General features: G+C 40.8%; 1 protein-coding gene across 1 annotated transcript in view; it reads left to right on the forward strand.

Moving 5' to 3' along the window:
• DAAM2 (dishevelled associated activator of morphogenesis 2) overlaps positions 1-22,446 on the forward strand; it is a 185,608-nt gene that overhangs the window by 115,400 nt on the left and 47,762 nt on the right. The window contains exons 5-10 of the mRNA XM_009331081.1: positions 365-459; positions 7,196-7,529; positions 16,485-16,595; positions 17,619-17,722; positions 19,862-19,928; positions 20,874-20,991. Of these exons, the coding sequence (XP_009329356.1) occupies positions 365-459; positions 7,196-7,529; positions 16,485-16,595; positions 17,619-17,722; positions 19,862-19,928; positions 20,874-20,991 (829 nt within the window). The remainder of the gene's footprint in view (positions 1-364; positions 460-7,195; positions 7,530-16,484; positions 16,596-17,618; positions 17,723-19,861; positions 19,929-20,873; positions 20,992-22,446) is intronic.

Genomic DNA, 22,446 nt, shown 5'->3' on the forward strand with positions numbered 1-22,446 from the left:
TCAGTCTAATAAAAGATATTACCTCTCCCTACAAACTTTGCCTAACATATCCATAGATCACCACAGCAGATCACTGTTCCAAATTAGGTACAGTTTTCTGAGGGCATACTGGCAAGTATGATTTTTGGGGGGTAATCTGAGAACCCTAGTTTAGCCAGTGTGGCAAAGCAGTATGCTGCTGCCAGTCCACATGAGCAGCCTCATCTGGATTCAGTTTTGTAGCTGAGGCGCTGCTTTCCTGGTGAGAGGTCAGCAGGCACCTCTGCATGGGTTGATGGGATAGTTGTTTTTCATAATTCCTGGCCTGTCTCTTAGCTTCCAGGCAGCCCAAGCTTTCCTGATTGTCATCTTCTTTTCTGAACAGATGCAGACTCTATATGCTTTCGATGAAGAAGAAACAGAAATGAAAAATAAAATAGTTGAAGACTTGAAGACAGCTCTGCGGACTCAGCCCATGAGGTAATGTTGTTCATCTTTCATCACAACTCACTGCCTCCCTTTGGTCAGTTGTGACACAGGAAAGAGGGGCAAGAACAGAAACCTCATTGTCTCACCTAACACAAGCCTCTCTGATATTTCAGACAATCCACACAGAGCCCTACAGTCCCCTGGTCCGAACCTTCCCAGTTGGGAGGGCACACTAATGCTGAACCATGTAGCTTCAGGAGAATAAATGACAAAGTCTACTGTGAAAAACCTGTGGCAGATATGTGCAAACACAGGTAATGACTATGAAGATCAGATTCTAGACTTCATAGTCCCCTGAACGTCCCATGTAATTTGATTCACGTAGGGCAAAATCTCAGCCTCTACTCTGAACTTTGAATTCAGGCTTCCCCTTATCTTTAGTAATGTGAACTGTTTGGTACAAAGCAGCTAATCCATCTGACATCACCTGGTTTGGCATTCTTCCTGTTCTATGTGTAATTGTGGCATAGAGAAATGTTGAGACTTTATTGTGTACTGTGCCTTTGAAGGTAAGGTCATCTTTGTTTTTCTGGGATCAAAACTCTGAACAATAGCAAACTAACTAGCATAAAAACCTTTTTCATTTAACACTTTGAAGAGCATTGTGCAGAAGCGATAACTATGGTTGATGATCTCAGGAAACACTCCGTCAAAAAGTTTCTGAATGTCTTTGTATTGGGCCCAAAATAGGCCAAATGTTTTTGCATCCACACTATGCTGAAATCATAGTTTCAGAGAGTTTCAATAATGCCTAATCAAACAGGGGGTTTTTTGGGGGGAACCTAACCAAACCAAACAAATTAATTAAATAAATAAAAACAACCCAAAAAATTGTCTCAAAGAATTTGCATTGCAATTACATTGACTTGAAGTGAAGATATTTCTAGGACTTTTTGCAGAGCTGAGTGCTGATTGTGCTTCTCCCCTTCATTATGTTTAAAAAGTTGACTGCATGCAGCTTCTCACCTCATGGCAACTATGAGGTAGAGTGCATCAGCTTAAACCTCAGTGTTTTACCTTCTGTTGTGACAGGCTGTAAGATAGCACAAAACTGGATTCTGATGCTCCTCTGAGGCATAAAGATTCATCAGGCTTTGGTAACTTTAGCATGTGGTTAGGGTGAGTGCTTTTAACATGGAAGTGGAGAAACAGTGGCCTATACTGAGATCTAGCCCAAGGGGTAAGTGACTGTTTAATCCTGTCTATCGCTGTCCTAAAGCAGAGAACAAAGTAAAATGCAGCTGGACTTTATGTTAAAATGGAAGTTAAGACAATTGCCAAACTCCCAACTCTCACAAGGATTTTAAACCAAAGTCCTGTGCTGTTGAGACTCGATTACATTATTACATTAATGTGGAGCTGGTTTGATGCTTCCTCTGTGAAAGAGAGAGCTTTCACTGAGCATAGCCACAGCAGCAAGACCTCTCTGCTATGTCCAGCTGAAACACTTTGGTGGCCACCATTGGTTGTTCTGCCCCATCGTTTTGAATAGGACAGCCCGGCCTCCTTGTTGAGAGCAAGGCAATAGAGAAGAAGAAAGAGAAATGTCTTTTGCTCAAAGCCTTGCAAGGTTTTCCTTCTCAGACCTATATTGCTTCTGCTGGATCCCCTTGACAACAGCGTGTTGCTTCATCTGTTTATAATAACCCTAACAAGCTTCAGTACAAGCATCTATGAGCTGCCCTATAAAGTGTTCTCTTCTAACTCACTGGCGATGGTTATGGGGCTTTTTTTTTTTTTAAATAGTTAAGCCAAGCCAAATTTTGACTTAAGTCCTATGTCTCAACTAATTTCCAGCGACTCAATTCGTTAGCTGCCAAATGGGCTGTATGCCAATGCCTGATCAACAAGCCAATTTCTTCTTGATGGAAAGGTTGCAGTAGAGAGGCCCTCAGCTCCATCAAATCCCTCTCATAAGCAGTACGATACCCAAGCCTTCAAAATACTAGTCTTTCTAGTTGAATTTGGACATCAAATCCTATTTTCCTTGCCACTTCTGTTCATCAAGTCTCTGAAGAAAAGAGAGACCTAAATTCACATAGGATGAACTATCTGGAATCCATTTGTGATGGTAGGGTACACAGGGGCTCTGACAGCTTACCAATAGACTCCTCAGCTTGAATTCTCTGATCTAGAGGAATCAAAAGAAGAAAAATGCATGTGTTTGGCTCTGTGTTTTATTTTACTGTAGAACTGTGTCTCTTCTAGTAGAAAATGCATAGTAATGGTACTAATCTGTCCCTCTATTCCAACCCACCAGTTCTAACAGCAACAAAAACTGAAGCAGACCTACCCAAACTCAAGTTCCTCTCCTTTTTGGAGAAAAGGTGATAGAAGCATCCTTGGGCAGCTAGTTGGTCCCCTTTGAGCAAGTGCATTTTGTTCTGGTATTTAGGAGCTGCCCTGAAATAAATAAAGCCAGGTTATGTCCCAGCACGCAGGAACAACCCCAGCCTTAGAGAACAAAAACCCCACATCTGTATCTTGTAAGGAAACACATTTTCTTTTAGGTTTGTAAGAACTTATGACTATAAACAAGTGTGATGACAAACTGTTGGACAGAAGCAGTGAGAGAAGAGCTTTTCTTTTGGTATTTTAGTGCCCAAAAATGGAGGTTCAGAAGTACAGCAAAAGTAAAAACTTACAAGGGACTGGAAAAAAAAATCACTTTTTGGAACCCTAGGAAAATACTTCCTGTAGTCTGAATCATCACTAACTCCCTTTACTGTCTGCTTTTCTCCTTTGTTTAACTCAGATTTACCTCCTGTTATTTTTTTTGATTTAGCCATGTTGCATTCAAGTGCTGACTAGAGTTGATCATTTATGCATCCAGCAAGAAAAACCCATTATGCTGAATTTTTCAGCAGTTCAGTAGTTGTCAGGATCATGTGTGCCCCCTGCTTAAAAAACTGACGCTGCAGGGAAGTGTAGCCTTGGCTGTTAACAGGGTGGGAACATCCTGCTCTCTGCACACCCACAGCATATGATCTTTCTGTCTTTCCTGAGCTGAATCAAGCCTCACAGGGAGGCTGTCCCCAGCTACACTTGGAATCCATCAGTGGGTCATTACCTCTTAGGCTGTGCCGCATCTGCATTTGGATGAAAGGTTTGTTATTAGAGCTAGCTAACTCGTTCTGATCAGCACTCTCTAAAACTTGAAAGGCTAAGAGGCGCCCTGCCTTTTAAAGTGAGCTAAACTGGTCAAGTGAGAGTCTGAGGTGAGGTTAGGCTTTAATTTGCTGGTTTAGCACCTATTAAAACACACCCTGCTTTATTTACACTTGAGTTTTTGAATGTGTTAGCCGGAATGCATTGGCAAATATGCCTCACTTTACACCTTTCAGTCTAGAACAAGACCTTATTTTGCAGCATACAGGATGTATAGGATGGCAGTTAGTTACATAGGTATATATTGTGAGGAAGAAGGTACTTTATTTGTATGAGTTGGGTTTGCCTTTGCACATACACACACACATCCCTGCTTACAGACATACAGACATACAGATGCACAAACACCAAACAGCATGAGGATTATGGCTCTCAGCCTGTCAGCTAAACTCCCACCTCTTTTTCTCTCCTGTACAGATGTTACATACGTACCTCCCCACATACATGCTCACACCGAGCAAATTCTCATACTGAGAGTGTCTGTTGGCTCAGAAACTATTGCCATTTCTTTATCTTCTTCTTGCATGATTTCTGGCTTTTCCAGAGAACAGTGAACTAAGTGTTTTGGAAAGGGAAGGTGAAAATCATAATTTGATTCCTGCTTCTGATGTCAGCTGAAATGGGAAGGTACTTGGTTTTGCTTCCTATTGAGTAATGCAGCTTACTGTTTGCTCTCTGGACTAGCAAGAGTACAGGAAAATCCCGACATTGTTTTAAATTATGTCACTAATCAAGGTCTGTGACACACACCACTTTCCTGTGCATGCCTCCTTTTTGGAATGACCTCATCCAAACAGTCCCAGAAAAATTGCTCTGCCAGTGAATTTAGTAAGGGATTGTACTTAATTGGGACAATGTGACTTTTGTGCATTTATTATTTTTTTCACATGGTCATCAGAGCAGGCTAAATAGATGAAGGTTGTATTGTCTTGTATGTCTTGTCATAAGACCAGGTGTTCCATCTGAAAGTATGTTTAAGGGACCCTTTGTTCAGCTGCTTCTTCAGAATGTTTTCTTTTGTCGATAGAATTCCATATCTTCAGAAAGGTATCCATCTTAAGTCTTCTCTCAGCCCTGGAACTGAAAAGAACAGCAAAACATCAGCTTTTTTTTGCCTTTTTTTTTTTCCCTCTCCCCTAAAAGATGGAGGGAATAGCTAAGGTATAGGATGGATTCATAGAACTGAACTTTGGAGGCGAGGAGGAGCAGGAGAATTTAAACTAGTCCCTCCATAGCAGAGGCAAAGAGCAACTCTGCTCTTTGGCAGGGTTAGAGAAATGCTCAGAAGTCATTGGCATCACATTGTTTGGTAACAAGTTGAGTTTGTGCTTATTTTGGTTCCAAATACATCCTTAGCAGCAATTCTTTTAGCCATGAATGCACTTATTTCAGTCGTCTTTGGCATGCTAGCAGCTAAATGCATTACAAAAACTGAACTGAGTTTTAATCTTTCTATAATCAGTTTAAATAACAAACTGCTTTGAGTGACTTACGAAATTCCTGGTGCACAATGTTGATCCCACTCTCTGGCCTGGAGGCAGAGGGGCTTTTGCTCCTACGATTTGTTAGGGTAGACAAGATGATGCATCCAAAGAATGTGCAATCAGACCTGTGTGAAACTTGGCAGATTGTCTTAGCAGGGTTCAACTAAACCTTGTTTTCATTTTTGGTGCACACGTGTTCCTGTGTGTGCTTGCCCTTACTCTGATATTCACTTTGAAATTCAATGTTGAACAAAACCCAAACCTCAGACTGAAACTTTGTTGAAAGCACCAGGCTTTGCTATGTTTCTGGTCAAACTGCTGGCCCAAATAAGCTGAAAGTTGGCAAATCTATCAGCATAGTAAGCATAACTTTCAGGTAGGCCCTGAAAATTTCTGTGTGGTGTGGGGTGTAACCACCAGAAGACCATACATATGTCAAGTCCATATTATCCAGGAGATGTATATGTATGGCTTAGGTTTGTCTTGCTGGTGCAGAGACATGAACAGAGACCAGTGAAATTCAGTCTTTCAGTATCGTGCTTCCATTACTGATGCATATTAGGAACAGCATCTCACTTAAGGACAGAAAAGAGAAAGGCAGCACATTAGGAAGTATCCAACAGGGAGGAAGAGGGGCTGGATAAAAGCAAAATGACACAGACTTTAGGTATTCTTAATTTGTTACACAGGTGGTAATTGTTAACAACCTTTTCATTTGTTTGAGGTGTCTTTCTACATTATGCTGTTTAGAGTGTGGTCATGGACATATTATTGTTGGTGTACATTTTGGTAGACTGAAAACTGAAATGTAATTCACATGGTTTTGCATTCAGACATTCTAAAAAAGTGCACCTACCTGAACAACCTGTTAGAGGAGGCAGGAGGTAAACAAAGCGATCTAGTGAAATTATTTGCAGCCCTTTTCGTATCTTTGAATCCCCATTTTTAAGCCTGGGAACTCTAAATGAAACATTGCTAGAATATTGCTTTGAGCTGACTTATATAATCCCATTCATTTCTATTGATTTGTCTGTCTGCAGGAGACTGTCTGCATGGTCTAATTTGGCCCATGTGGATTTTTTAACCCTGGTTTTCAACAAAACCTTAAACTTTTCCAAGGACTTTCTCCCATATTGTTTTCATCCTCAGTTTCCATAATCTTAACCTGAAGAAAGGCAAATTTTATGGTAGAATACAGTAGAAACAGAACTCTAGTGATGTCAATAGTCAAAATAAACCTGTCCTACTATAGGTTCAGTCTTCAGTGTGTCATTTGGTAACCGATTAATTCTGTATTTCCTCTATTTATGATGGTTTTACTGTACATTTTGCTACTGCAGTGGACCTGTTCCATCCTTAACATACTTCCTCAAAATAAAAACAAACAATCAAACAAACAAACAAACAAAAAAACAGCCAAGGCCATTATAGGAGCTTTGCCTTTTACTGAAGAACATGTACCTTTTAAAATATAACTTTATATTGTCCTATGCGTATAGATCCTATATACAGAGTGTGAAGTCAGTACAGCTGACAGACACAGTGGGTAATGAGTTTGCCTGTCAGTGTACCCACTCCTGGAGGTGGAAGCCTGTAAGTAATTGCTAAAAGTTTGACCTCAGTCAAAAATGGTTTTCAAGATAATCTGAACTCATAGTTAAAAGTGTGGTGATGAGTCTGTATGAAAATGTATCTTGTGTGTATCAGCATGTATGTAAGATGTAGCAATTTGAAAGAATCCGTTCAGCCTTGAAAATGCAACAACTATTGGGGTGAATCACAGCAGGTGTTTGGTGGTAACTGCAACAAAACACAGCAACCGAAGAGTAGGGTCATAAGGTGATAGAATATAATTACCCTGAAACTATGTGAGACACCATTATTAGCTAGTCAGTTTTCTCTCCTTTTTGTTTGTTTGTTTTGTTTTTCTTAAATACCTGGGAATTATTCTGTGAACTTTAGGCTAAAAACTAGCCAGCTTTTACAGATGTAGGGTTGAATAATACGGTATCTTTTGAATAAATTGCCTTTGGTCTGCTTTCCTTATTTTTCCTACCTGTTTTTTTTTTTTTCAGGTTTGTGACCAGGTTTATTGAGCTGGATGGCCTGAGCTGTTTGCTGAACTTCCTGAAGAGCATGGACTATGAGACCTCAGAGAGCCGTATACACACATCCGTTATAGGGTGTATCAAGGCACTGATGAACAACTCCCAAGGACGGGCTCATGTCCTGGCTCATCCAGAGAGTATCAACATCATCTCCCAGAGCTTACGCACTGAGAACATTAAGACCAAGATTGCTGTGCTGGAGATCCTAGGGGCTGTCTGCTTGGTACCAGATGGTCACAAGAAAGTCCTGCAAGCCATGCTTCACTATCAAGTCTATGCTGCAGAAAGAACAAGATTCCAGGTACAAGGAGGATACTTTGCCAGAAATACCCAGTATGATGAATCTCTGCAGGGAGTGATTTTTACAGTGCATGTATTGCTAACTTGCTAGGTAGTAAAAAGGCAATATTTCTCATTTTGTTTTAGAAAGGGCTCTTCCTCAAATAGATTATCAGCATATATTTTTTTTTTTCAAGACCTGATTGCTTGTCATTAATGCTACCTTAAAATCTCCTGTATTTTACTTTAAAATGAGGGTTTGCTATGTTAAATGAAAGCCGTTAATCTGTTCATACTCTAACCTGATGGCATTTCTAGGGTGGTAATCATTTGTTCCAAAGCCACAGAATTCCAGGAGCCTCTGTCGTGATTTTAAAGCCCTTAATTTAGTAATAAAAGAGTTGTGGATTAAATAATGGACAGTGGAGGCACTTCAGTTGCCGCTTAGCAATCATGTTGTGAATTGTCACCACTTAGCAACTGTTAGCTCAGGTATCTCCCATTCAGAACACAGAAGGGAAACTCAATCTCAGAGACCTTGAGGTAGGTCAGTAGATCGACAGGCTTTTATTGTGGATACTGCTGGCTGCTATTATAACGTTCCTCTTCCTAGTGAACTGAGCACCTTTACAAAAAGATATAACAGAATCTGTTGCTGTGTATGAAGCTGTAGCTCCTAAATTTTGGGGTAACCTCACCCATTTACTATTCATTCTTAGGTGAAATGATAAGGGTGGTGTTGGGCCAACAGGCTCTGGATCCTGGTTTCTGTTAGCCATTATCTCCTGCCTCCTCCTCAGCTAATGCATCAGTGGATTTTGGGCTACAATGAGCTATGATTGTAAAAGTGAACGGGGAAACAGTCTGTGCTCATGAACAGTAGCTGCCAATGTTTGTTGTTAGGACTGAATGCACTATGGGATTCACTGACTGTGACTCAGACCTGAGTCTGGGATGCAGGAGATCTTGGCTTGGTCCTGGCAGCCAAGATCCTGGCAGCCAAGAGGGCAAACCACACCCTGGCGTGTATCAAACACAGTGCAACCAGCCAGTCAAAAAAGGTGATTATCCTACTGTATTCAGCGTTGGTGCAGCCTCATCTTGAATATTGTGTGCAGTTCTGGGCCCCGTAATTTAAGAAGGATGTGAAGGTCCTTGAACGCATCCAGAGGAGGGCAACAAAGCTGGTGAAAGGGCTGGAAGGAATGTCCCATGAGGAGTGGCCAAGGACTTTGGGCCTGTATAGTTTGGAGAAAAGGAGGCTGAGGGGCGACCTCATTGCTCTCTGCAGCTTCCTGAGGAGGGAATTGGAGAGGGAGGTGCTGAGCTCTTCTCCCTGGTATCCAGTGACAGGATGCGTGGGAATGGTTCAAAGCTGCACCAGGGGAGGTTTAGACTGGACATAAGGAAGCATTTCTTTACCGAGAGGGTGGGCAAACACTGGAACAGGCTTCCTAGGGAGGTGGTCGATGCCCCAAGCCTGTCAGTGTTTAAGAGCCATTTGGACAATGCCCTTAACAACATGCTTTAACTTTTGGTCAGCCCTGAATTGGTCAGGCAGTTGGACTAGATGATCGTTGTAGGTTCCTTCCAACTGAAATAGTCTATTCTATTCTATTCTATTCACCTATATGTGGTGTTGGCAGGTCCACCCTTCTATGTGCACTACCCCATCCAGCCTGCTCTCTAGTAATTAGCTGAAATGGAGAATCCTTCCTAAATTAATCTGACATTCTTGTATACCTTGGAGACAGGTGGGGGTAACCTTAGATGCTCAGCAAAAAGCAGTGGTAACTCACAGCCCTGACACCACTTGTGGTCCTGTGTTGACTTATCCTTGCTTGGCCAAGTGGCTGCTTAATAAGCCCACATGGGAGATAGATGCTGAGTTTAGTCAATGTCTCCTCTTTGGGTCCTCGCTCTCTTTCTTTTTCCTTTTTTTTTTAATTGGTTTAAAATTTACCGAATAACTGAGGTAAGTCATTGCTGGGCAGAGTGTGGTAGCACAGGTCTTGTTGTGACCTTTTGAGGAATCTGGTGTAATGATTTGCAGATGCTTATCAACTCTCACATTCATGAAAGAGTACTTTGCATAAATGCTTGCTTTTGTCAAAATGCTTTCCCATTGGAGAAAAAATGAAAGATAAATGGATACTCTCTCTTTTTTCTTTCTTAAACAAAATGACCCCACCCCCCCACCCCCCAAACCCCAAAATGATTTAGCAAAAGGATGCATTCTTGTTTGCAATTTCTAACACTTGTGTCTAGATGCTGGAATGGGATTTCCTGCTACACACAACAATAGCTTAAGTTTAATTTTGAGGAGGTAAGGGTTCATCCAAAGACATTCCTCATCCATCTTCAGATATTTTCTTCTTACAGAGAGACTGGGGATTTTTTTAAATGCTGATGAAACAAATGTGGTCATGGTCTTCCTTACGTTTTAGTGGAAGGTTGTCTGATACTCTAGGACTTGTCAGTTAAGAGAGTGTTGTATCTCTTTGCCTCTTGCCCTCCCACACCTGTGTCTCAGAACAGTCTTGCAGCTCATTATTAAGAGAAGCATCCACTATAACTTGGCTATGAGACGCCATTTTAAGAAAAGGATGAGCTGACAACGCTTATCTTACAACTTTACTGTAAACTTCAAAGGTGTGGTGTACTATTAAAGTCAATGAAAGCCTTTTTTTTTTTTATCCTAGTCCTGAGTGTAATCTTTGTAACCCAGACTTTGCAAATATCTGAGGAGATCCTTCAGGTTTCAAACTGAACTTTTTTGGGGATGTGTTTTCTGTAGCCTGAGTAACTAGCAGCATCACTCAGTGTATTGAAGTGTCCGAACAGTTTAGAGCTTGCAGCTTTAGGTTGACTTTGACTGGCCACACTTAATCACTGTTATGTTGAAAATGATACCCCACAACTGGGGATTTGGCAGAACCAAGAAACGAGAATTCTTTTTGTGAAAAGTAATGAAAAATGAACTAAACTGTAGGAACAGGAGAAACATACTTTGAATGTGCAGAGTAGGAATTTATTCCTTTGGCTGTGTGGTTCGTTATTGCAGACTGATTCTAATGGGGGTGGAAAAAGGAAAGCTGGGAACTGTAAAGGCGCTGCTCAGTCTTTCTCTAGATCTAGCTCCGTAAGACTGTGGCCAAATTAGAGACACAATACCTAAGAGGAGAATAATTTCAGATTCTCAGTTTTGGAAATCAAACTCGGTTCTTGTGAAGTAAAAAGTGTAGGGCTTTGTGGAAACTGTACTGAGCTCACTTTTATTGGAATGTCCAATAAATAATTTACAGGTAATGCTGACCTCTGACATCAGCGCAATTCTTGCTCTTCCTTAAGTTGCCTTCCTGACAACAGTGGTTGATAATATTCTTCATCCCTTTCAGCCACCTCGCTGTCAATTTATCCCTCCTCATCTATGAAAGCTGGCACTTTGTTTGTACACTATATGTTTGGATTTAGTTTTCCTTCTTGCAGATTGCAGTAGATCTAAGTGTCCCATTCTCCCCATATCATTTGTGGTGGCCAGCACTATATACTTTGAGGAATCAGGAGGTAAATGTAAGAAACACTGTTCCAGATCTATTTTTCCCCAACACAAATTGTTTTCTTTTTTTCCCCTTCTTGCAGAGGAATATCATGGTGAATAAAATTTTGGGGTACATGGTTCTACTTCCATTCCTCTTTGCAAGAAGGAGGAAGAGAGGTTCAGAATTATTTACTGGCAACCATCTAAAACTTGAGCTCATGCATAACTTGCTGCTGACAACTTTAGATTGGAACACTGATTATTTCCGATTTGCACATGCTCAAGTGTGGTGGAGTGATGTAGAGATCATATATTTAACACGGTAACATAAAACATGGCATGTTTTGTTGAATGTCAGAAGTTATTGCTGGTCAGTGTTCTAAGCGCAACTCTTGCTACGTGGCACAGCTAGCCAAAAGTAGTCAGAGGACCCAGCAACTGGTGAATTAGTTGAGAAGAAAAGCTGTGACTTAAGATATGGTTCTTACTAAACTTGCATTGGCTTGTTCCCACTATAACTCCTACTATTTGAATAGGAAACTTGTGGTTTTATACTAGTGTATCTAAAGTAAAAATCCAAATTACAGTAAGATTCCTGAGTGATATAAACGCTTGTAATCCCAATTAATTTAACTAAATTCCACTAGGTCATACCAACTGAAGACCACTAATCAAGTTGTGCTGAAATGTTTTGGAAAGGATGTCCTTGCTTTTTGATGTGTTCTTTTTTTTAATTGAAGTTAATAGAAAATATAGCTAGAACTTTTATGAATATAAAGGGATATCTCCTTAACTTAACAAAATGTCATATTTTGCTCTGTGTGGAAAATCTGATGTAAGATATTGCTTCTTTCTAAATTGCCAGCATTTCTTCTACTGAGTGCAATTATCAATCTAGTCCTTAACTTCAGAGAGGAGTCACTTTAAAGCTATGGGAGATTCTCCAGAACTTACTCTTCTTTGTTGAGACTTCAGCCTTCTATCGAATGCCTTTTAGCACTACAACTTCACCCTATATCTCCACTGTTCAATGTGTTCACAGGTCTATCAGGACGATCTTTGTCTTGGCACTTGCAACAAGATTCTATATTTTATGTTTGTGTCTGAATTTATATTGCGGCTAATCCTACTTTCTCACATTTGTCGCAGCTTCTTGCCTGGGCTGATCCTTTTGCCTGTTTTAATCTTTGACCCTTCTTTCACACTGCCCTTCTGCCTGGAATAACTCCCTTTAATGTCCAACAGGCAGTCTGCAGTTTCTCTTAAGATATTCTTTGAAAACTGTCCTCTTCAGAGTAGTATTCCATCTTTACTCAAATACCACAATAATATAAAGGCATGCCTTCAATCTCCTTCCTGAGGCAATCCGGAAAATCTCAGTCTTTTCTTCATCCAATTTTTGTTTGAAATATGCTTCTTTGCCTACAAATTCTACTCTGCCCCTTAAAGAAGAGAGGTGAAAGAAAACATTGGAAAGCCAGACAATAAACCCTTAAAGCAGAAATGTAGAATTAGGAAGATGAGCCCTTGGTATCCTTGCTGGGATTCTTTTCCATCTGATGTATTCAAAATCGGTACTAGTGTAATTCTGTCACTGGCTCACTGTGTGACCATGAAAACGTTGCTTTATCTTGAATTTCTTAGGTGCTTTTCTTGTGAAGATGGAGGTTTCTAAAATGCTATGAAAATTGAGAAAGAAGAGTCTCTGATTTCAGTGTCATTTATGTCTGCATTATCCTATTTATGACTGGTTTCCTTTGTGAAGGGGACACAATCTTACTCTTCCCTAAGCTGTTGCCTTTCTGGTTATTGTTATGCTTGCTGCTTCCCCTCATTTCTTCTGTGGAGTGAATGCATTGTGTTATGATATTGTAACATGTTGTACTTTTTAACATGCCATATTTTGAATCAAACTAATGTTGCAAAGTCATAATGCTGTACTGGCCCAGAAAAGTATATCAGGATGTTCCAGTGCCCTTCCAGCCTAGTTTGCTGTCTGAAACACCCACCCAGCTGGGGACCCCTGTGGGGAGAAATAATTTTCCTTTTAGTCTTGAGAGAACCTAGGTGTTAGATACTGTCTGAAAGGAGCTGATTTCACTTGCCAATGAAAATATTAACTGGGCTGCTTTGGGCAGAACACTCTCGTTTTCTTCCTTAATGCTGCTAGAAAATTTGAAGCTTGAGGTGAAGGAATAAAGGAAGCTTGACATTGTCAGTTGAAAAGGTGGAGATTGGGAGCATTCCTTCCAGAGCCCCCTTGCCTGGTTTGTGTTAAACACCATCAGTACGGACCATAATCTGTAGGGAGAAATCTGATCAATTTGGAATTGTAGTAGAGGAGCTAACAAGGAACAAATTAAAATCCTGTATTCCCACTTGATTTGCTCCTTCCCCTCAGGGCTCATCCAAAGCCTTTTGAGGTTTGCTGCAGATTGAATGAAACCCTACTGGATGTCAGTGATGAGGAATAATGGGATTAAGTGAGGAAAGTTTTGCTTAAATAGTAGGAAAAACCTTTACAACCATAAGATCAATTGGGCCACAGAGCTGGCTGCCAAGAGGTGTGGTGAAATCTTTTTCACAGGAAATGTTCAAGTGAAGACTTGAACCGCAGCCATTTGCAAAGGGTTGGAGATATTGGAGTTCGGCCACAGTGTGTGGGTGTAGACTCTGATCTTTAGGAATTGCATGAACTTATAGAGTTTCCTTCAAGAGCTGAACAATCACATGAAGATGTGCTGCTCTTCAGTTAGCTTAGTGCAACCCAGAGTTTTTGTTTTTCTTGCCCTGAATTTGGCTTGGCCCCCACTGCATTCTGGTCCTAGTCCAGCGTTCTGAAATGGGGGATAGAAAACTTTTGTTAACATCCTTCAACCTGTCTGGATGCTGTATCTGATATGTTGTTGCATAGAGTCTAGCATGTTCGTAAAAGTCTGTAAGAATATGTGGTAGGAATGAGGCCTCTGAAGAAAAGCAGCAAAACCATCCTTGGTTTTGATACTTCTGTAGTAATGGCTACTTAAATTATTCCAAGAAGACACACGTGCTTTGGATTTCAGTGTCAAATCTGTCAGTAACAGAACTAAATTCTCTCATTTATTTCACTTCTGCTTATTTGTCAAGTTGAAGAGTTGTGTTTGTTGGTGAATTTAAAGACCTGTTAAATAGTGTCCTATTGTCATTGTCAGAGATAGGATGATGGACTCGACTGACCAGCAGTCTGACTCAGTAGGGCATTTCATATATTTTTCTGTAAGACTCATTCCCATTTCTAACAAAATGGGGGAAGGGTTGGTATTTGGCCGTAATATAACTACTGGGAAATCATGGATGTGATGGAAGTTCACATGCCAGGAGTAGGGACATTTGCGAGTGCCAGCTGGGCAATTTAGAAGATGCAAGAAAAAGGAGTTTATGAAATCAAGCTTGCTTGATAGTGAACATGCTATGCTCAGATATAAGAACAGGTGTCAGTAGCAGTGTATGATAGATCAAAAGATTTTTACACAAAAACAAGCAAAGGGTTTGCATGAAGCCCAGGGGGTATTCTTTCCCCTGGGGAATGCACAGGAGGATATTCCCCCTGTTTCTCGAGGCATATCTCCGTGGTGATGTCCATTTTCTACAAGAAACAAGCTAGACCTATGAAACTGATGACTAGCACAGGAAAGATTTTGCTATGAATGAACACTTTCAGTAGCCAGGGACAGAATACTGACTAAAGGAAAATGAACTTCCTTACTCAGCATCATAGCTTCAAAATATTATTTAGATGGATCTGCTGAGCTGAACACTAAAAAGTTATTTTTGTCTTCATTCTCCCTTTATGGCCAAAGCTTCTTGGGAAGAGTAAAAAGAATTCTGTCTTTTCTAGTGCATCAGCAAAACAAATATATGAGTGTGGGGCGTTTATTATTAACGTTGGAGTGAGACAGATACAATTGAACTGGCAGATCTCAAGTGGAATTTGTTACACTTCCAGTAAGGAAAATCATTCTTGGAATTATGAACTGATCAGAGAAGATTCTGAAGAGAAGATTCATGGTCATCAACACAAAGCTAAACGTAGAGTTGCTTTCATGGCTAATCAGTTTCTACATATAACTTCTTTGGTAAATACTCAAGTGGAATTAGTCCTAAATAGACTGTGTAAGGCACAGGCTATCGATGTTGTTTGTCTAGTCTTTTTTCTCCTTTGTCTCCTGATGTTCACAAGATTATGGTGAAATATCTGTAAGTATGTAGAGATTAGATCAAAAGCATTTCTGTGCTAAATACCCCCTGAACGCTAAATATCCCTGCTATTTGGTTAATAGGGAGACATACAGTCTCCGGAGAGACCTTATAGCAGCCTTTCAATATATAAAGGAGCTTATAAGAAAGACGGAGAAAGACTTTTTACCAGGGCATGTAGTGACAGGACAAGGGGTAATGGTTTTAAACTAAAAGAGGCTAGATTTAGGTTGGCTAAAAAGAAGAGATTTTTTTACAATGAGGGTGGTGAGACACTGGAACAGGTTGCCCAGAGAAGTTGTAGATGCCCCATCGTTGGAAATGTTCAAGGTCAGGCTGGACGGGGCTTTGAGCAACCTGATCTAGCTGAAGATGTCCCTGCCCACGGCAGGGTGGTTGGACTAGATGACCTTTAAAGGTCACTTCCAACCCAAACTATTCTATGATTCTGTAACAAGGAAACATTCTATGATTCTGTAACAAGGAAACTGGAACTTAACTGCACTTCCCGTGGAGCTGTGTAATTCACCTTGGAGCTTTGGAGCTGTATGCACAGGGGACATTCCTGTTATTTGCAAATCCCTGATAGGAGCTTACCAAGAGGTAGGTAATTGTCTGTTTCATGTCAAATGGTTGTAAGTGAAGGAACAAGGAGAAATCTTCCAAGGTCTACATATAGGTTTTATTCCTCAAAAGACAGCTTCTCTTTAGAACTCTCTCCCCCTGTATACATAAGTACAATCTATCCTGCTGAGACCCAAGAAAATAATGAAAATTACTTGAGTGATGTATGTAGAAAGGATGTATGAATCTGATGCTATTTTTCTGCATGTATAAACTCCCTGTCATATTCGCCATACAGAGTTAACTGACTAGGAAGGACATAATTCTGCTGCTTTCCTAGATCGTGTTGGTAGGAACTATAAAGGGCATCTGCTTTTTCTCAAATAATAACTTGTTTAAAAAAAAAACTATTTTTTTTTCATTAGGATCAGGTGGGCATTTTATTCCTATCACTATTCTTCATTTCTTTATTGTGGCATGCCCACAATTGCTAACAATCTTGTCTGAAAAAATTATTTCTTTAAGCAAATATGTAGCAAATCAAAAGACGACTGTGTGTCTATCCCATGAACAGTATGCAAAATGGTGCAAGAAATTAGATTATATCCTCTAACCCAGCCTGCTGTTCTGTTTCAGACATTGTTGAACGAGCTAGACCGAAGCATGGGGCGATACCGAGATGAAGTAAATCTCAAAACAGCCATCATGTCCTTTATCAATGCTGTTCTGAATGCTGGTGCTGGTGAGGTGAGTCACTGCCCTGGAAATTCCTTCTAAAATGTTATGCTTGAATTAATTTACCTTGGAAATGGTTAGTAGATTAAGTCACATATCTTGTGTTATTGAGTGGATTTAGTTTGTGGAAAATAATGCTTAATTGTTATTATCAGTCTTATAATGTCTTCCATATTATTTCATTCCCAGCCTCTTCTAATATAACATAGACTACTTGCACTGGAATGATTGCTTTGGGTTTGGTTTTGTTTTGTTTTGTTTTTTTTGTTTTGTTTTGTTTTTAAAGAACTGCAAAGCATTTACCTCTTGATTTCAGCCTTTTAGAAAACATTTTAGTTTACCTTCAGAAATGTTTCGAAATGTTGTTTTGACTCAAAGCCAAACTCAAAGTGTTTTAATTTTAAAAACGTCAAAGGGAGACATTTCAGAAAAGACAGTTTGTTGTTTTTCTTTCATTAACAAGACTTTCTTTTGAGTCTGGAGGATAGATTAAACTGATTTTGTTTCATTAAAAGTGTAACTTTTGTTACATTGGCTTTTCTTTTTTTGGTTAAACCACAACAGACAACAAGCTCATAAGAGCTCTGTCTGGCAATGTATTTGTCTCTATATGCAGCAGTCCTGTAACATCCCACTGAATAGGTGTCAAGTTTGCCAGAGCATATGGCGATTTTATGACAAAGAAACAAAAACTAGGAGGAAGACTGCAGTACTGTTCATCTGTAAGCAGGAGGCAGACCTCTAATGGACTAGCAGGACAAACACTAATAATTTTTGTTCTTTGTGGAACAACGTGGAGTGTGCTTCTGACTGGGTATGCAGGACTCATTGTAGGTAAATGAGGACTGCATTTTTAAGGGAAACAGAGGCAAAAGCATTAATTTTTTTTTTTTACTTTACTGAAATTAATAATCCTGTGAATTTGGTGTCAGGATAGAGGATATTAAAAAGGGAAGAACTGGGGTTTTAAGTATTTTTTTTTAATGTGATTAAAAGCTTTTGGAACCTAATAACGGTTTTCCCTCACTTTTTAAGGACAATTTGGAGTTCCGATTACACCTACGATATGAGTTTCTAATGCTGGGAATTCAACCCGTCATTGACAAGCTAAGAGGACATGAGAATGCCACACTGGACAGGTAAGATGTTTTCTGAGAACAATTATTGATCAACTGAAAGAGTTCTTAGAAACTCTTCTCCATTTGGGTTTCAGATTTAAGCACAAAGCTGTCTCTGTCTCTCTCTAAAACAGACTCCCTTTAAAGACAAAAAGGAGATTTGCCCTTAAAATTAAAATCAGCAGATGAAGTAGTAAACATACATACTAAGTTGGCAGTAGCTGTGGCAAGGAGTTTCTGAATTGCTTTTCTTCTAAGCTGGGGATGGCAATCAGAATGACAAAAAACAATGTTCTAATTCTTTTTCTCTCATAGCAAAACTGGAGCAAAATCCTGTCCCGGTAGGAGGGAGGGAAGCCAGTAGTTCATTGACTTCATTGAGACTGAGTATGTGTGGTCAAAGCATAGATTCTGAGTTTCCAAGGTTTTTCTTTTGTGATCTAGCTTGTACCACAACCTCCCAAACAGTGGCACTGGCATAACTATGAGAGAAGGGGGACCTGCGGTGGGCGAAGGGGTAGAGATGCCAAGGGGGCAAGAGAGAATAACAAGGAGCATCTTCAAACAGCCCTGCTACTGCACAAAATGTAACACTGAATGGCACCTTCAAATTACTGTGTAAAAAGTTATAGGGATAATAAGTGCTTTCTCCACTAGCAATTCCATATTTTGCCACAGTAATTGAAGCTACTAATGACCTTAAATTATACCCTTCACGAAGCCACATGCTGAAATAAGGTTGGAGTAAACAATATGAAAAATTTGACTGAGACACTTCAAGAAGCTAGAAGACTGGTGAACCAATGAGGAGTCTGGTAAAATCCCTTTGCTTAGCAAAATGAAGCATTTTAAGGTGTAAGAGCAGGCAGCTGTGGGAGTCTACCTTCTCCTGTGGCCACATTAAGCTTTGTGGAGAGGCAATGACCTACTGACGTGCTGCTGTCCCTTACTCTCTGCTACTCCAAGTCCCTTCCTACAGAGCAGGGCTGATTTGTGGGTATCTGATATCTGGGATTTCCTAGATAGAAGTGTCAAGTTTGCCAAAGCACATGGTGAAAAACCTATGGATCAGGCCTATGCCTGCAGCTTTCAAGGCACTGTTTTCTCAAGCATCCACTGTCAGGAGCTGCTATAGGGTGATAGACCTATCCCTGGGGGCAAATATAATGTGCCTGAGATTCTGCATAAGCACCAGGTTAGCACCAGCTGCCTGTCATAAAGAGTGGCCTCACACCTTTGAGCAGGTGGAGGCATATATCTGTGTATTAATGTCACAGGGAAAGACTGCGTGCAGTTGTATGTGTCTACAGTTTGCTGCAGAGCTGGAACCAGTAATGTTACTTTTGATCTACAACATTATAACCAAGAAGAGAATCTGTTCTATAGGCAATAGGACTGCCCCGTTCCTCGGTCAGTGACCAGGAGTGTTTAGGAGGGGCTTAGGGGTGCTTTTGGATCTTACAAGTTACAGTGATGAGAATTATCACAGAGGTTTGAGAGGATCCCAGATGCCTGGATTACATAGACTATATGCCAGGTCTGTACAGGGGAACGTGCCACAGCCTTTCTCCACATCATTTGCTGTGCTTTGGTCTCCATGCAAGAGAAGTCCAGATGCCATGGTCAAATGTGCAACTCACCAGGTCCCCCAGATCCCGACAGAGGCGTGCTGCTGTGCTCATCAATAGGCAAATGTAAAGACAGCTGTGAGCTCTGCTGTTTAACTAATCCACTGAATGCATCTCTGCTCCACCACATAAAAGAAACTACTTGTTAATGGTCTAATATCTGGTTAACAAGTACGGCATGGACTTTTTAGAAATGTGTTATCATTGCAGGCATTGCATTAATCACAAATAGAATATCCCTTTCCTATTTTATGTTTATTTTTAGCAGCCTTCCCTCAACACAGTGACTTAGCACAAGGATTGAAGAGCAGGTATGCCTCAGCCAGCCATTCCTTTTGGCCTGTCACTGACCCCCATGAGTTGCCTTGCATACCTATCCCAGCACTTCATGTAAGAAAGGCTTGCCAATTTCCAAGTGTTCTAGCTGGAAATGAGGTGTGGCTGCTCCTGTAGTGACACACTTAGTTTAAGTCTGAATTATGCCGTGAACATTGGCAGGTTTTGTTTGGTTTGTTTTTCTGTTTTCTCTTAGGCACTTAGATTTCTTTGAGATGGTCAGAAATGAAGATGACCTGGAACTTGCCAAGCGGTTTGACCTGGTAAGTTTTTCTCTGGAGTACCTGAACTTGGCAAAGCTGAACATCCACTTTGGATGCTTGGTGCAACTTCCCTTTGTGTTCCCTGAAAACAATGATTGACTTGGGTGCTGAGAGTGGCTGGTGCTCTTGTTTTCACTGTTTCTCATTTAGCAAGTAGGGGATCTGTGATGTGTGAACAATGAAAACAATGATCACAGACAGGGCTTCTGCCAAGTGTCTTTGACAAAGTCGTCTTTCTTTTGTTTGGCTGAAGGTTCAGGAGTGGAGGAGGTTCCCAACCCTGCTCTCATGTTCTCAGTCCTGATGATCCAGATGCATTCCAGTTTCAGACATTCCCTTTACAGGACCATGGGTGAAGCTTGGGCTCTTCTCTGATACTTTTCCCAAGATTACAGGAAACTCTCCTGAAGACTGTAACCTCAGAGCCTGTGGGAGAGGATCAGTATTTTATATTGGGTGGATTTTAAAGATGAGCATAAAACAAGGACAGTTTCCACAACCTCTAGCAATAGTAGGAGGCTGTAGGGTCCAGAATAGTTATAGTTTCCTCTTTCTTCATGACAAGCTCTTGCCACACACCAATACAGAACAACAAGCCCTTTCCTGCTTAGTTTAGCTTCTACTATTTGTGCCACCACTTTTTAGGACTCAAATGTTTTGCTTGCTCCAGAACAGCTGTTGGTGGCTTTGCATGCCTCCCGCCTTTCTAGCCCTTTACTTTGGGGATCTTTTCCATACCGGAGTGGGGATGGCAATGCTGGTCTCAAAGACCATGTGCCTGCTCCTCACTAGAACTTGCAGCAGGACATTGCAGGAGACTGTAGAGTTCCCAGCTGCTGGAAATTTGCCTGTCTCTGTGTTGATCAGATCTTTCACAGTTAGTCAGGCTTTCACTGTGCATGGTTTTTCTCTCACTTGTTCTTTCACTACCTTCTCTCACTTCAGATCCACATTGATACAAAAAGTGCCTCACAGATGTTTGAGTTGATCAAGAAGAGACTGAAGCACACAGACGCCTATCCCTATTTGTTATCCGTCCTCCAGCACTGCTTGCAGATGCCATGTGAGTACATCGTAGTTTTCCAGAGCAACGGGTACTGAAGAACCGGGTGAAGCTTTGGTGTAGGTACAGGGTCACAGATACCAGGACACACACTGCCCTTGTCTTCCGTTTGGAACTTGGCAGTGGCTAAGGTACTTGGTATCTTACACTGACTCCATCCAGCAGATTTTTGTTGCAATACTTAAAGCCGCAGTTTGACCTCTCTGCACTTGCAAATAAAATTAAGTAGCTGAGACATTCCAGTTAGTCACTGACAGAGCTTTTAATGATTTTAAATTAGAAGTTTTAAAAAAGAAAGAGCCCTTGTGCTCTAGATCAGGGAATTCCCAGAAATAGATACCATTTTGAATATTAACAAAATGCAGTGAGGAATTTTTCTGGTGAAACAACACAGTACTGAAAGCTGTTCTGTCACTGGGAAATTCCACAGTAAGTCTTCAGGCTGCTATCTCATGGCAATGCATCAGTGGAGAGCTTCTGAGCTCAAACTGAAAAATAACATTGACAGTTGTTTTCAAGAGAAGTGATAGGAATCTTCTTGTTAACTGTAATAAAATAAGTCAGTTATGCTTCCAGAGTGTAGCAGCTGAGCAAAGGCATAGCAAGATCACTAAAGAACTGCCTGCCTTGATCCTATTAGGTATCAGGTGCTGGTCTTCATTACTTGCAGCCATACTTGAGCAGTCAAACTGAAAAGGGAACATGAGGGAGATGTACTGTGGTGTGTTTTTTCAGAAAGTAATGTGGTATGTTTTCAGGCATTCATTAGATTCAAGTACTGCCATGCACAAGTTCAAGCAGTTGTTTGTCCCAGTCGTCTCCTTGATATTACTCCTTAAGACAGTACTTGAGCTTTGGGCATTGACCTGGATTTTTGGTGGCAGAAGGGCTAAACCCTGCTAGGCCAGGACAGGATTGTACTGGAGCAGTTTTAAAGAATCTAAAGGTCTAGGTTATGTAACTCAGGGAGCTGAGGTGAACTTTATGTTGCTCTGGCTCTTCTGTCTGATATCCATGGGATCAGTCCCTTTGGTTCAATTTCTGTTCTTTCTCTCCACACTTTTTGGTCATGTTTGTATTAATTTTTCATGCCAGTTGAGTTTCACTGACCTGCAGATAACTGAGCATGCAGATAGAACATCTCATTGTTTTTACAGTGCCTGGTCACGATGTTACCTAGGTACCAAAAAAACCCCCCAACATCAAGCCCCAGAAGATACTGAGTAACAGCTATCACAAAGGAATCACTTCTGTAGGCGTTTAAAGTGCAAGTTAGAGCTAATCTGTCAAAAGGGTTGCACAGCCTGAATATGCAAATCCGGCACAGAGTTGCCCATGCCTGTTATGTGTATGCCAGGTGTTTGTAAATAATCTGCTAGCAACAGTTCGATGTTAGGCTTTGTGTTCTAAAATTTACTACACACAGGATTGAGACGGAAGGTGAAAAGGAAGGAA

The sequence above is a fragment of the Pygoscelis adeliae genome, unplaced genomic scaffold (assembly GCF_000699105.1).
Source record: "Pygoscelis adeliae isolate BGI_AS28 unplaced genomic scaffold, ASM69910v1 Scaffold218, whole genome shotgun sequence".
Taxonomy (NCBI): domain Eukaryota; kingdom Metazoa; phylum Chordata; class Aves; order Sphenisciformes; family Spheniscidae; genus Pygoscelis; species Pygoscelis adeliae.